This window comes from Andrographis paniculata, unplaced genomic scaffold, assembly GCF_009805555.1.
Source record: "Andrographis paniculata isolate CXL003 unplaced genomic scaffold, ASM980555v1 Contig64END, whole genome shotgun sequence".
Taxonomy (NCBI): domain Eukaryota; kingdom Viridiplantae; phylum Streptophyta; class Magnoliopsida; order Lamiales; family Acanthaceae; genus Andrographis; species Andrographis paniculata.
Window position 1 is genome coordinate 3,412,644 of NW_026137600.1, and position 16,501 is coordinate 3,429,144.

General features: G+C 35.8%; 1 protein-coding gene and 1 pseudogene across 1 annotated transcript; one reads left to right on the top strand and one right to left on the bottom strand.

Moving 5' to 3' along the window:
• Window positions 1-6,088: 6,088 nt before the first annotated feature.
• Window positions 6,089-10,966, top strand: LOC127261703 (uncharacterized). The gene is made up of 7 exons (XM_051290002.1): window positions 6,089-7,030; window positions 7,085-7,645; window positions 8,117-8,367; window positions 8,797-9,444; window positions 9,577-10,348; window positions 10,502-10,628; window positions 10,686-10,966. The coding sequence occupies exons 1-7, from the start codon at window positions 6,089-6,091 to the stop codon at window positions 10,964-10,966; spliced, it is 3,582 nt and encodes a 1,193-aa protein (XP_051145959.1).
• Window positions 10,967-14,197: 3,231 nt separating this feature from the next.
• On the bottom strand, window positions 14,198-15,348 carry LOC127261704 (uncharacterized; annotated as a pseudogene).
• Window positions 15,349-16,501: the final 1,153 nt, after the last annotated feature.

Sequence of the window (16,501 nt, forward strand, 5' to 3'; positions counted from 1 at the left end):
TTCCATACTCAAAGTTAAGCAACGAAATTATGCATTATTCCTTACACATAAAGAAGGCAACCAGAAAATGATATAAAATTTGCAACTTGTCTGAAAGTATGAACATATGTCACATAGCATTGAAACCCACCCACCCATTCGCTATGATAAACGTTCACAATCCCCGCGAGAAATGGAAAGGTTGATCGGGTCAAGCTTACATGTAATTTGTTCAAAGTTCTTAAGTAAGCTGATCATATGGCCAACAATTTATTTATTAATTTTATATTTAAGATATTGTAATAATATTCAAGAAAAAAAAAGTGTAATCAATCAATGGAGTTCATAAATTTTATCTTGCAAACAAGTTGTAATCCTCAACAATGAATTTGTTTTCCTTTTATATACTATCTTTATTCATGAAATTTATAGTCATTTGAAATACATATAAGTTTTATTATAAATTAAAAAATTACATTTTTTTTGGACAAATGAAGAAAAAAAAAAGCATAGATTTGGTGGACAACAGGAATATATATATTTTTAAACTGAAAGAGTAAACCCATTGATGATTAATATTTAGTGAAGGCTACCATTCGCTAAGATCTGAACAATAGAAAATTTTTCCTTGCTCACCCTTCACGTCAACATGGCAGAGGCAGAGATGAAATGTACTATCGATATTTTGAGACATATTTGCACATTAGCTAAGAAAACATAGTTTGTTGTTCCAATTAATAAATTCAGATTATTCACTTCTGATTCACTGCAAAGAACTAGAACTGATTCACTACTGATACATAAGCTTCTAATTTGCAATTCAAATCTCCACGCATCTTAAAAGATCTGCTATTGATTTCAACAGGGTTCTACAACTTGGAATCATCAACTTCACAGAATAAATATGGTCTGAATAGAAATGCAAGCAGGCCAAATAGGTGATTATTGAAGAACCAAACGCTAAACAACAGACCTTTTGAAACACTTCTTAGATTTTCAAACCCTAAGCAATGCAATCTACAGAAGACAACATGGAAATAACAAATCGATGAGCTACCAAATGAAAGTTGGACAATGAAAAATTCTTGTTTGATGCCCACCAAAATCGACTTAATCTCCCTGATGAATATATGATCAGAGCTGGGGGTGTAGCTGGGGTGCACTCAATAAATTCTACCAAAGTTGAAATTTTCCTACATCTTTCACAATCATTGATGCAACCAAATAAGGGACTAGCAAGTCCAAAACGTTCAACCTCTACAGAGTCTATTCCCTACCAAACGGACTCTAATAGAAGTAATACAAGATGAATACAGTGAAAGATACATCAAAAAATATATAGACCTATCTACATTTACCTTATCCGACCTTCAAATCTTCAATAAAGCAGTCAAATAAAATAAATGTTGTCACTTCTTTTAGGGATTTGAACTTCCTCGCCAGACCAGAGTAGATGTAATACTAAAATAGTTTTAACTAAGTCAACAACCAGGCCAGCTATTATGTATGATATTTATTTATTAATTACATAAAAATAATGTTTAGTAAGATAGGCTCCTTATCCCTCTATTTGGAATAAGTATACTTCATCTGCTTTACTACCCAATTGCCCAGTCGTTTACGTAGTGGAAGCCCACCCTTGGATGGATATGGGTTTGGTTAAAAAATTGAACCATAGGCATCATTGTAATTTGCTTGTCCAAGGCCATAACTCTAATTGTGACTTCCTTTTCATGTACTTTAGATTGATATTGTGTCATGCTTCCAAAATCAACCTATTGAAACATGATTAGAAAAATTAACCATGCACATACTATATGATATTGTGTACATACCTCATGCAATTCCAAGTAGCAATTTAAATTTTTGCTGCATTCGAGAAGTCTAAGAAATATTCTCCATGTCTTTTCAAGGGTAGTTGTTGATAAACAGTTTGAATTCCCTTGAAGCGTGTTGATAGTAAAATACAAATTAACAGTTTGAATGTTCCCACAATATTAATTTCCATTAGCAATTAGAAAGTTAATACAACTAAAATAAATGAAGCAAATACAATTACGACATTTTACGAATTTGAGAGCCTTAAACATTGACTAATCTATATATTTTTACCTTACTTCTTTTAATGGTGATAATGACCAAAATCGATTGTATTTTTATTTGTATTTTACCAAGGGTTAACGTGGTCTTGTCATAAGTGATTTTTTACACTCAGCTCTCACGTTGCCCTAGTTGAGGGTGTTGCAAAGATTCTTCATATTGTTTCCTTATTATTCATTTGTAGTTCATATTGTAGGAGCTTATGCAAATGATAAAGAAAGACACAAACCACTTAATATTACCTTAATGTTCAAGGGTGAAATGTTATGAGATATCATTTCAAACCAAGTTATTCAACAGAAGAAACTAGAAGAAAACCGAGTTTTTTTGGTATTCTATGAACGAGAAACATAACGAAGCCATAGCATGAATATCACGTTCTATAATTGAAGCAGCAACGCAATGTGGAAATAGGAAATGAGCATAATCTGGTGCCTATCAAACACCTCCGTTAGTGAGGCAACCTAGATTTCAATATGAGATTCTTAGAGTTGTGGTTTCTGTTGTAAATAAGCATGCCATTGGATGACTAAATCTATCTTTGACCATGATTGTTAGATAAAATAACTTGTTCCTAAAGTCTAGTCAGAGTTATTTTATAAATCTAGACCTTTTAGTTCCGGTTCTTTTGTTTCGTTATGTTTATCCGGGTAGTTTTAGAAGTTTGTAAATATAGTAGTTTTGGTTATTCATCAAAATTGAACTACTGTAGTAATAGAAATAAAAATTATCCGTTTGTTGTTTCTCTGCTTGTCTTAAAACAAAGGGACAAGTGTATATATTGACATCTGATGTTCTTTCAATAAGCAAATAAATCACATATTAACAATAAGTTTATTTTTATTTCAAGAAATGGGAGAAGTCTCCCAATAAATTAGGAAACAAAATTGAAAGTTTCATGTAGTAATGAAATATCGCAAAGCATTTGGGCCTTGTCCCAATTTGGTTTTATTTAATCATGTTCAATTGTTTTAGAAAAGAAATCATGTTTGTGGGTCAAAAAATATCTTTAAGTTCTTCTAAGCTTTCTTTTTTGTTGCAATACATATGTAACTTCCAATGGATATTTATTGTTAGGAACAATCTCATTTCCACTCCATTAACAACGTGCTTCAAAGAACTTTACATCGTTCATTGACAACATCCACTTAAAAGACATGAAGAATATTTTTTAGACATCCCCAATCGAGCCAAGATTTTCGTTGGTACATATTGAAAATGAATGAGGTATGTACACAATAAGATATAATATGTAAAAGTTACAAAATAAGTTTCTAATAATGGTTCAATAGGTTGATTGTGGAACTATTAGAAGATATCTCTCGAAAGTGCATGAAGATGAAGTGACCCTAAAATTTATCACCTTTGGTGAGCAAATTACAACAATGCCTATGGAGTGGAAACACTTATTTTATGCGAGTGCTTTATTGGTAGCCTAACAAAAGTTCTATAACTCGATGGTCATTCTTAGACACCACAACTACAAATAGAGTAATTGAATAGATACATTCTAGAAAGGCTAATATGTCTCTTAATAATTATGAAACAAAAAATTGGTCTAACTTAGAACATTTCACCTGGTTAGACATTTATAATTTTCGAACAAAATTCAAATTGTGTTATACATTTTCAACTAATAGTAGCCACTACAAATATGTCTTATTTAAATGTATTTACTTCATTCTTTTACGTTGTATTAAGTTTCTAATTTATCTTCCATTAACAACTTGCTCGAAAGAAATTCACGCCGTTTATCAACAACGACCTCTGAAAAGACATGGAGAATATATTTTAGAGTCCTTCGATGCAGAAAAAATTTAAATTGCTACATATTAGAAATGCATGAGGTATGTACACAAGATCATATATTATGTAAAATTTAACTTTCTAATTATGTTTCAATAGGTTGGTTCTGGAAGGATTACAAGATATCGATCTAAAGTACATGAAAAGGAAGTGACAATGAGAATTACCATCTTGAGCAAGCAAATTACAATGATTCCTATGATTTGAGTTTTTAACCTAACCCACATTCATCCAAGGAATCGACTTCCGTTACGTAAACAACTGGCCAATTGGGTAGTAGAGCAAAGGAAGTACAAATATTCCGAACGGAGGGATAAGGTGCCTATCTTACTAACCAATATTTTATATAATTAAAATATAAATATCATGCATAATAGCTGGCTTGGTTGTTGACTTAGTTAAAATAATTTCAATATTACATCCACGTTGTCTTGCAAGGAAGTTTAAATCCCTAAAAGATGTGGCAACATTTTTTTTTTTGTGACTGCTTTATTAAAGACTTGAAGATCAGATAAGGTAAACCATAAACTAGTCAATATATCTTTTTGTGTATCTTTCACTTGATTTGATATCCTCAGCGTACTTGAATTTTTTTGTATGAATCTTTTGCCTCTAGGCATATAAGATTTTTTGGAATGACATATTCACAACACTTAATTTCACTATTTTATTAATCAATCTTGAAAATATAAAACAAACTTTAGAGGCAGTTTTTCACATGTATTACTAGTAGTCATTTTTGTAAAACTGGATCTATTTTTGGATAATCCTTTATGATGTGACCATCATGACGGAATTGGACCCAATCATAATTCCTCCTGGACCAATCACTATGAGCCGAGCCCATAAATTTCAATTGGCAATAACAAAGTGTGCCAAACTTCAAATGGATGCCACTGCTGAACTCTACAACGACGATCAAAATAAACCATGCATTCTTCTGGAAATTGGATCACAAGTCCCAAGGACCATAAGGCCAGGAGCACCTTACAAGGCATTGGACCTCCCCTAAATTACTATCCCTAATTGAAGGGATCCCATGAATCAATATCCCCTGAATGAAGGAATTCCATAGATCAAGGGATTACCAATAATCATGGGATTGCCATGAATTATGGGTCAATAATACTAAATAAGGCTAATTATAATAACTACTCCCCATATGATTTTATTTCCTTTAAGAGTGTACTTTCTTGTTTTTAAATTTCCATGGTTCCTCTATAAAAGGACCCATGATTATCATTGTAAGATTTTTTCATTCCACAAAGAGATTTTATAAACTGGTTTTTTTTTCAAGAGCGATTCTTGTGCCTTTTTGAAGTGTAATCTTGAGTGATTCGGTTACAGCTTCATATCCCCAAATCGAGTTGTTTCGAGTGATCTGAAACAAGTCGTGGCCTCTCGAATAGTACTGGAACTATTCTTGCCTTAGCTTGTATTGTCAGCTTGTTTAGAGGATTGTGATACGTGAGCTTGATCTCTCGTGTTGCCTTCCCGACTACCTCTCAATTCAAGAGAGTCCAGTTTATCTCCATTAATATAGATATATATATATAGCCATCCATCCCTTACTCTATCCAAATCTACAATATTTTTGTTACTTATTCTTGTGGAATTCGATCCGAATTGTTATCCTTGGCAAGTTCGCATCATCTGGTATCAGAGCTAGTTGATACAATCTCTTGATTGATATCACGGTTCATATTTGAAAACAAAAAAAAAAAAAAATCCGAAAAAAAAAAATCCGAAAAAAAAATAGAAAATACAAAAAAAGAAAAGTTGAAAAAAAAAAAAAAAAAGACTTGAGAATATTTTGTTTTCCTTTTCTACACAACATTAATATATTTCTATATATTCTTATCCCTTTTCTATCTTTCCATACATTTTTTTTCTCTCTTAATTTTCTTTATTTAATATTTTCATTTCCATTATCCATATCCACTTCTTTCCAAAAAAAAAAAAGTTTATAATATTTCTCCTATTTTTATTCGATTATCTAAAGGTCTAATTACTTGTGATTTTTACTTGAAATTTCTTGATTTGGGAATTGCATTGGGTCGTTGACCAGTTTTATTTAAGTGAGTGAAACACGAGCGGAGTGAAAGAGTGTTTGTGGCGAGATCATTACATACCGGAGAGCGCGATTCAAGAGAGGAGAAACCTGTGTGAGGATATACCCTTGTTATTTTACATTTTTTCTTTGATGGCAGGTGAAGGACACCCAGACGAGCGCCCTAATCCTCAAATCGCAGCGCTATCCAAAGCATTGGAAGCACGATTCATGAAGCAACTTACTGACGAGATGGACACCGTACACTCAATGTTGGCTGATCTTGCTCAATCTATTCGGGAATTGACAACTGAGCGACAGCAGGGCCGACCCGCCCCCGACGCTAGTCGATCTGCAAGGCGGAATCCTATATACCGAGGTAGGGAAGACGCTTCTGAAAATTTTGATGAAGAATGGGAGCCACCCCCTCCAAATAGAGACAACCGAAATCAAGATCCTATGAGGAACTTGAAGTTCAGCATTCCTTCTTTCAATGGGAATTCTGACCCGGATGTTTATCTTGATTGGGAGAAGAAGATGGAGTTGATTCGAGATTGCTCTACATATGATGATGAGCAATGGACGAGAATTGCTGTAATGGAGTTCACCCACTATGCCCTTAATTGGTGGGAGCAACTAAGTACGAAACGAAGGCGAGAAGGGAAGGCGCGGATCACCACATGGGATGGGCTCAAAAAGGCTCTGAGGAAACGATTCGTACCATCCTGGTATAGGAGGGAGCTACACGAACGAGTTCAACAAATGTCTCAAGGTAACAGAAGTGTAGAGGAGTATTACAAAGAGCTTGAGACAGCCATGATGCGGGCTGATATTGTGGAGGATCCTGAAGCAACCATGGCTCGATTCATGAGTGGAATCAACCGAGATTTGAGAGATACTCTAGAGCTACACCCGTATGTTGACTTGTCGGAATTGCTCCAACGTGCGATTTTATTGGAGAAACAACGCAAGCGAAAGGGGCGAGCGGATTCTTTCAATCGACCACCACCCCGGTCTACCCAAACTATCCTGGAGCCCCGAGGTATCCCTAATACTAACGTCAATAAATTTTCTAATGTTGACAAGGGAAAAAGTGTTGCGCATGTTGGCACAACTCGAAACCCACAAAAGGAATATGTCCATGGCAAGAATCCCCGAAACCGTGAAATTACCTGTTTTCGGTGTCAAGGGAAAGGGCACTATGCCTCTGAGTGCCCGAACAAGAAGGCTATGATCTTGACGGATGCGGGTGAAGTCGTCACCGACGATGAAGGAGATGTAGATGGTGAACAAATTCTTGAATGTGAGGAAAGTACTGTTGAAGAAGATGATGAATACTCCAAAATCACGGTGGTAACTCTGCGGTCTCTTAGTACATTTCAAAAGGAGGAACCAACCCAAATGCAAAGAGAGAACATCTTCCACTGTCGTTGCAAAATCGAAGGCAAGATTTGCAGCATGATAATTGATAACGGAAGCTGCACCAATGTGGTTAGTGAGACATTGGTCAAAAAGTTGAACCTTGTCACCAAGCCCCATCCGCGACCCTATCGATTGCAGTGGTTGACCAATAATGGGGAACTACGAGTAAATAAACAAGTTGAGGTAACCTTCCGAATTCGTGGTTATATGGACCAGGTTGTATGCGATGTTGTGCCAATGCAGGCTTGCCACATACTACTTGGACGGCCTTGGCAATTTGATCGCAATGTCACCTACTTTGGGAAGGAAAATACTTTTACGCTCACACATGAGGGCAAAAAGATCACCTTGACTCCCCTTACCCCCCAAGAAGCCCACACGGATCAGGAAGTGATACAAAAAAACCATGTTCAAGAAATGATGGCTATGGAGAACGTCTCAAAATCAGCGGGAACTCAAAGCTCCATACGAGAGGCAGACATAAATTCCATGGCAAGTTCGTCTATGACCGCTCCATCGCGAGTTCCAAGAGTGATCCCCTCAGAAAAACGAGAGAAAAGTAAGGGAGTACCTACCAAAGATACCCTTTCCCAAATGGGGAGGAACAGTGACCAGGCCATATTTCTCACTCGAAAGGATATTAGATCCATTGGAGAGGATGAGAGTGATAGGATTTACATTTTGCTTTGTAAGTTTAATCTCCTTACAGCTTATGATTTGCAATCTAACCTGCCTCCAGAGTTCTATCCTATTTTGCAGGAATTTTCTGATGTACTACCCAAGGAACTACCAAGCGAGTTGCCCCCAATCCGTGGTATTGAGCATCAGATTGATTTCATACCTGGCGCTCAATTGCCAAATAGGCCGGCATATAGGGCCAACCCGGATGAGACCAAAGAGATCCAAAGGCAAATCCAAGACTTGTTAGATAAAGGCTGGGTGCGTGAGAGCCTTAGTCCATGTTCTGTACCGGTACTCCTCGTTCCAAAGAAGGATGGTAAGTGGCGTATGTGTGTAGATTGTAGAGCAATAAATGCAATTACTATTAAGTATAGACATCCTATTCCTAGATTAGATGATATGCTTGATGAACTTCAGGGTGCTGCTCTTTTTACAAAAATTGATCTTAAAAGTGGTTACCATCAGATAAGAATGAGAGAAGGAGATGAGTGGAAAACTGCTTTCAAAACTAAGCTAGGGCTGTATGAGTGGACTGTCATGCCTTTTGGCTTAACTAATGCCCCTAGTACCTTTATGAGATTGATGAATCATGTTCTTAGACCTTGCATAGGAAGGTTTGTGGTTGTTTACTTTGATGACATCTTGATCTATAGTAAGGACTTATCTGCACACATTGAGCATGTGAGAGAAGTGTTCACTTTATTGCGGCAGAACAAACTTTATGCAAATGTTGAAAAATGTGCATTTTGTGTTTCTAGTTGTCTATTCCTTGGCTATGTTGTTAGCGCACAGGGAATACAAGTCGATGAGGAGAAGATCAGAGCCATCCAGGAGTGGCCTGTCCCTACTACTGTTCGTGAAGTTCGTAGTTTCCATGGCTTGGCGGGATTCTACCGAAGGTTTATTCGTGATTTCAGTACTATTGCAGCCCCTCTCACTGCTGTTATTCGCAAGGATGAACTGTTTAGTTGGGGAGAAGCGCAACAACAAGCCTTCGACAAGCTGAAATATTTGTTAACTCATGCCCCAATTCTTAAACTCCCGAACTTTGAACTAACATTTGAACTTGAATGTGATGCTTCAGGTGTGGGTATTGGAGCCGTTCTAATGCAAAATCGCCAACCTATTGCATACTTCAGCGAGAAGCTAGGTGGCGCAGCCTTGAACTACCCAACTTACGACAAGGAGTTATATGCCTTGGTTCGTGCACTTCAGGTATGGCAGCATTATCTTTTGCCAAAGGAATTTGTTATCCACTCAGATCACGAGTCCCTTAAGCATATAAAAACTCAAGCTAAACTAAATAAGAGGCATGCCAGATGGATTTCTTTTGTTGATACATTCCCTTATGTGATAAAGTATAAGAAGGGAAAGGATAATGTCGTAGCTGACGCACTTTCTAGGCGCACTCACATTCTTACTATTTTGACTTCTCAATTGCTAGGGTTCTCACAGGTAAAATCATTGTATGCAAATGACAAAGATTTTTCTGACATCTTCAATAAGTGTGCCAGCACTGGATTTAAAGATTTCTATTTGCATGAGGGCTATTTGTATAAGGCTAACCAGTTGTGTATTCCACAAGGTTCTATTCGAACTGTTTTAACTCACGAAGTCCATGAAGGTGGACTCATGGGGCATTTTGGAGCCACCAAAACTCTTAAACTTTTGCAGGAAAAATTTTATTGGCCAAGGATGCGTGCGGACGTGGAACAACACATTACACGTTGCATTACATGTAGACAAGCCAAATCCACAACGCTACCACATGGTTTATATAAGCCCCTGCCTACACCCGACACACCTTGGGTAGATTTGAGTATGGACTTCATTTTGGGGCTACCTCGTACAAAAGGAGGTAAGGACTCTATCATGGTTGTTGTCGATAGGTTTTCAAAAATGTCCCATTTTATTCCTTGCAATAAGACGAATGACGCAATGCATATTGCTAATTTGTTTTTCAAAGAAGTAGTTAGAATGCATGGAATTCCCCGTACGATTGTATCTGATAGGGACACTAAATTCTTAAGCTTTTTCTGGAAAAACTTTTGGGGAAAATTAGGGACAAAACTTCTCTTTTCTACCTTATATCACCCACAAACAGATGGTCAAACGGAAGTAACAAATCGCACCCTAGGCACTCTCCTTAGGTGTATTATCAAAAAGAATTTGCGTAGTTGGGAAAGTTGTCTCCCTCATGTTGAGTTTGCATATAATCGTGCTATCCATAGTGCTACTAACATGTCCCCTTTTGAAGTAGTGTACGGATTCAACCCACTTTCTCCAGTTGACCTATTGCCACTACCATGTAGTGAGCGACAAAATGTTAATTTCAGGGATCGGGCACAAAAGATTCAGGAGCTTCATAAGACAGTACAAAAGGAAATTGACGCTACCAATGCGCGGAATGCAAAAGCTGCTAATCGCCACCGCAAGAAGATTGTCTTCCAACCCGGTGATTGGGTGTGGCTTCACTTACGAAAAGAGAGATTTCCGGCACAACGCAAGTCTAAGTTGTCCCCACGAGGCGATGGTCCCTTTCAAGTCGTTGAACGCATCAACGATAATGCCTACAAACTAGACCTCCCAGGTGAGTATAATGTCCATGCTACATTTAATGTTTCTGACTTGTCTCCGTTTGATGTAGGTGACGAGAGGTTGATGGGACAAACTTTTCAAGAGAGGGGGGATGATGTGACCATCATGACGGAATTGGACCCAATCATAATTCCTCCTGGACCAATCACTAGGAGCCGAGCCCATAAATTTCAATTGGCAATAACAAAGTGTGCCAAACTTCAAATGGATGCCACTGCTGAACTCTACAACGACGATCAAAATAAACCATGCATTCTTCTGGAAATTGGATCACAAGTCCCAAGGACCATAAGGCCAGGAGCACCTTACAAGGCATTGGACCTCCCCTAAATTACTATCCCTAATTGAAGGGATCCCATGAATCAATATCCCATGAATGAAGGAATTCCATAGATCAAGGGATTACCAATAATCATGGGATTGCCATGAATTATGGGTCAATAATACTAAATAAGGCTAATTATAATAACTACTCCCCATATGATTTTATTTCCTTTAAGAGTGTACTTTCTTGTTTTTAAATTTCCATGGTTCCTCTATAAAAGGACCCATGATTATCATTGTAAGATTTTTTCATTCCACAAAGAGATTTTATAAACTGGTTTTTTTTTCAAGAGCGATTCTTGTGCCTTTTTGAAGTGTAATCTTGAGTGATTCGGTTACAGCTTCATATCCCCAAATCGAGTTGTTTCGAGTGATCTGAAACAAGTCGTGGCCTCTCGAATAGTACTGGAACTATTCTTGCCTTAGCTTGTATTGTCAGCTTGTTTAGAGGATTGTGATACGTGAGCTTGATCTCTCGTGTTGCCTTCCCGACTACCTCTCAATTCAAGAGAGTCCAGTTTATCTCCATTAATATAGATATATATATATATAGCCATCCATCCCTTACTCTATCCAAATCTACAATATTTTTGTTACTTATTCTTGTGGAATTCGATCCGAATTGTTATCCTTGGCAAGTTCGCATCACTTTACCACTCGAATTAAGTGAAATTTACCTTGTCTATGTGTGTAAATTGGAACTACGTATCCTTTCATTTATACCTTTCATAAGTTGGTTTCTACAAATTTACGTACCTCAAACATTGACTAATCTATGGTTGATCTTGGCCAAAATTGATGGTATTTTTTTTATTTGGTATTTTTACCATGGTCAACATGGTCTTGTGATAATGAAGTTGTTACTCCCAGCACTCATGTCACACAGGTCGGGAGTTTGCCAAGATTCTTCATAGTTTTTTCTTATTATTCATTTGAAGTTCATATTGTAGGAGCTTATGAAAATGATAGAGAAAGACATAAACTACTTAATATTACCTTGATGTTGAAGGGTGAAATGTTACAGAAGAAAGTATAAGAAAACCGAGTTTATGCAAATGATAGACAAAGACATAAACCATGGATGATGAATTTCGTGTACTTGAAATGAAGCAACAACATGTTGTGGAAATAGAAAGTGAGGCAAATTTTGATGCCTATCTAACACCTCCGTTAGTGAGGCAAACCATATTTCAAAATGAGATGCTTGGAGTTGTGTTGTCTGTTGGAAATAGCCATGCAACATGATGATTAAATCTATCTCTGACAAAGTTTGTTAAATAAAATTACTTGTTCATTAAGTCTAGTTAGAGTTATTTGATATATTTTGACACTTTAGTTCTAGTTCTTTTGCTTCATTATGTTTATCCACTACAAAAAAATATCATTTTTGTAACGAGATTTTTTCGTCTTTAAAGTCACTTTTTTCGTTACTAATGATATTAGAGACGGAATTAATGATGGAATTACGTTAGCTACGTGATCTTTAGTGACGAAATTCCGTTACAAATATACTATTTTTTTGTAGTGATCCGGGTACTCTTGGGAGTCTATAAATATTGTACTCTTTGTTATTCATCAAAATTTGATTGTAGTAATAATAATATAACTTATTTGTTTGCTACTTCCTATCTCCGTCATCATCACATTGTCCTTTTTTTTCCCTTTTTATTACACTCATATACAAGCACCACTCTATCACATCCACTATACATTTTCCTTTGTCACTCTATTTTATTTCCGTACATTAAGTATTACTCCTACATATGTAGATTTATATACACTTTATCTTTCACCAACATAACATCATTTTCTCTCCTAATAAACTAAGTACAGAGTTGTTTACTTTTCTATTCCCTAACCAATATATATCTTATTCTCCTGTAAATTTATTGCAGTATATTTTATTATATAACTTTAGTTTAAATTGGAGGAGATTGTCAGGATCTGAGAATGCTGATTGTTGATTATTGATCCACATAAAATTTAACTAACATGCCATTAATACAATACATGTAATTTAAAAAATTATACATAAATGCATATTTATGAATCACAAATACTTGAAATATATTAGAAAAGTATTATAAAAATGAGTAATCAAAAAATAAAACATAATATGCAATCAAAAAATTAAATATCATAATAAAAAATAAAATTATAGTTAAACCTAAAATATAAAATATTTTTAAACTTAGAGATATAAAAAAATTATTATTTTACTTACAAAATAAAATATGTAAATAATTATGTAACGGATAGGTTATATTTTGCTTAAATCTTTTGCCACATGTCTTTCATTTGCTAAAGAGACTGAGCATGGTATCACACTTATTTTTCCGGAGCCCGAAATGTAATATATTTTGCTGAGTGAAAATACATATGACAAAATTGATAATTAGTGGACTATGTAAATGATATTTTTTTTTTTTGGCAATTTTTAATTTCGGGTAAATCATTTTGGTTCGTTATAAAACTATTGATGTTCTATGGTAGTTACTTTTGCGGATTAGATATAAACAATGTAGAATTGATATTCATAATTTAGGATTATCCAAATAATATTAAAAATTTAATAGTAGTATTTAAATCTTGGATGTAACTTTCAATGTATTTAGAAAAATTATATTATATATACATATATATTCAATGCAAAATATAAAAATTTCTTTTAATTTTAATGTAAATAATCTTAAAAACTATCGATGAAAATAATTGATATCTAATAGTAAGTGTAATGACTTTTTTTGGAATTATATTTATCATTCACATGATTAGATTTAGACCATTATAAATACAGTCCAATATCAACCAAATTTTATCCTTTTTTCATTTTGACTCCCTTTTTTTACTAGGATTCAAAGGGCATAATTAATCTTTTGCTAAGTTTCAATTATCTTAAAAGCCATCATTTTTTCTTCCTTATCACACACACTCATAGTTGTTGGGTAGAACTAAAATCTGAAATGCTCTCCAAACTCCTATACTTACGTAGATAAAAATATGTGTATCCTTATTGGGCATTGCACCTGATTTAGAGTTGCACACTGATTTTTGGATCTGTAGTTGGCTGTCAACCTGGTTACATGTCTCTATATCATTTTTTTTTGTATAACTATCATTATCTAGAATTCATTTATTTATCTCATTTTGAAATGTGCTTGGGTTCTTCAATCTAGTTTAGCGGAGATTTGTGTTTGTGTTACTTTTTTCTGAGGGGGATTGAGTTGCAGAGAGCATTCATCTGGAAAGCCCACCAACATCGAGCTCTCATGTTCTCCCGTCTCCAACCCAGCCATGTCCCTGCTTGGTCGGGTAGCCATACTCTTCCCAGATTGGATGAGGCAGCAACTACACCAATTCCTGTGGCTGTGGATTGCTGTAGGGATCGCAGACACTGAATGGAAGCTCCTCATACTTTGTATTGCCGGGCACACAGTAATAATGGTAAGCTCCATAAGGGAAGTCGTTCCTGAATATTTTCTTGTCATCCGGCGTAATGTGATATGGTGGGCAGTTAGCCAGGTTGGTCGGGCTGCACCAAGCTCTGGTGTCCAGGTTGATGATGTTCTCGGAGTATCTAGTGACATTGGACACCACATCTCCGTCACATGGGAAGCCATCGTTCTTCCAGCAGCTGCCTATTTCCATCAGGTAAAACTGACTCTGATTCCCTCCCCCAATTTCGATATCCCGACTTAGTCTCACCTTAAAATTAGGAGACTCTGGAAGCTGCAGCACATCCACAGTTTGTTGCTCATTTCTGATCGAAAAGTTCGATCACAACCCGATAAAATAATGATTTGAAACAACTTACAATTTTGAGCATCCCTCTTGTTTCATAATGGTATCCACCAGAAAAGCCTTTAGTAGCATCAGCTGTGAGGTAAAGCATGAGCCATGGATACTCTTTTGAAGTAGTGAGTGTATGCCTAAACTCCCAGCTCTCTTACCCCACTTTCTTCTCCCAGACCACCTCGAAATAGTCTTCCTTGCTCCCGTAACTTCCGTTAACCCCACCTCTCATAACATCCCCAGAAATTGCGGTAGGATTGTGGTAAAAGATGGGCTGGTTCATGCAGTTGTGGCCAACGCAGGGGAACCTTCCCGGCTTGAAAGGCGGGGCTTTCTTGCCGTTCATGGGGCAGAGGCCGGATAGGGTGTCGTAGTTGCTGTTCTTGGCAATCATCATCCAGAATTGCCATGAATGGTTGTCTTGTACATGGCAGAGTGATCCAGGTAGAGCTCCTTCTCAACCGCGTAGAGGTCTGGGTTGCTTAGGGCTTTCGAGGGCACGCCGGGGAACTTATCCTACCAACCACCATATATATATATATATTTGTATAGGGTTTTGTTAAGGTCGGATTTCATACATTCAATGTGTAAACCATTGTATTGGGTCGCTATGTAAGATGCTGAAGTTTTTATCAAACATTGATTCTAGGTTGTATTTGATTGTATTCACAAAATGATAAGAAGTTCTGAAAAAATAAAATGAAAAATACTGAAATACTGAAAGCATGTAATTAATGGAAAAGATTTGGGTTTCCAAACCGCAACAGCAGATCTAATACATTTATTTATACATTTCAATCTATTGTTACCATCGCAATGGGTCCAGTTAGACACCAGACCAGACTCATTTATTTAGGGTTATATTCAATTATTTGGGTATCAAATCTGGTACGACATACAATATTATGACATATAAATAAAATATATGTAAAAATATAATTTCTAACAATATAGTTATATTAAAATATTATTTGAGTTTAATTTATATAATTTTTATTATCTTATTATAATATTTCTGAAGAAAATACATAAACTTTTAATATATGTGGGATCTGGATTCATATCAACTTCTAAGTTAAGTCTATCAGGTCTTGTTGGGTAGATTTAGGTCGGGTTAAGGTATATATGGTCGTATTCGGGTATAGTTAGGTCCAACAATGTGTATTGGGGTTGGGTCTCGTGTCTGGTTGGACATGACCCACATAATCAATATATATTTAATCTTAGTTTTGAAAATATTGCAGGTTTTATCTTTATGGCAATTAAAACTTTTCGAAAGACAAATTTTATTGTACAAGTTACAAAAAAGTGACCATTTGATCAATACATATTTTCATATTTGGCTCTAGTCCTAAGCCTATATGTTACGCTAAAAAATCAGAACCATAATAGCATCTTAGATTGTATTTATTCATCATGCTGTATATAATAATTTATGTTAAATAACATATATAATAATATTAAATCTATCCAGTGATATTGAAATAAATGGGAACATACAGCAAATAAAACTCCAGACCCTCCAAAATGCATTCATCAAGTGTGATTGACAACTAAGTTCATAAGTCATAATGGAACATAGCATATAGCATGTGATCCTTTATCCGTACGCTCATAGAAAATAATAGCATATTCTAATTTCCACACTTAAAGTTAAGCAGCGAAATTATGCATTATTCCTCACACATTAAGAAGGCATCCAGGAAATGATATAAAATTGGCTGACTTGTCTCCAAATATGAACATAAG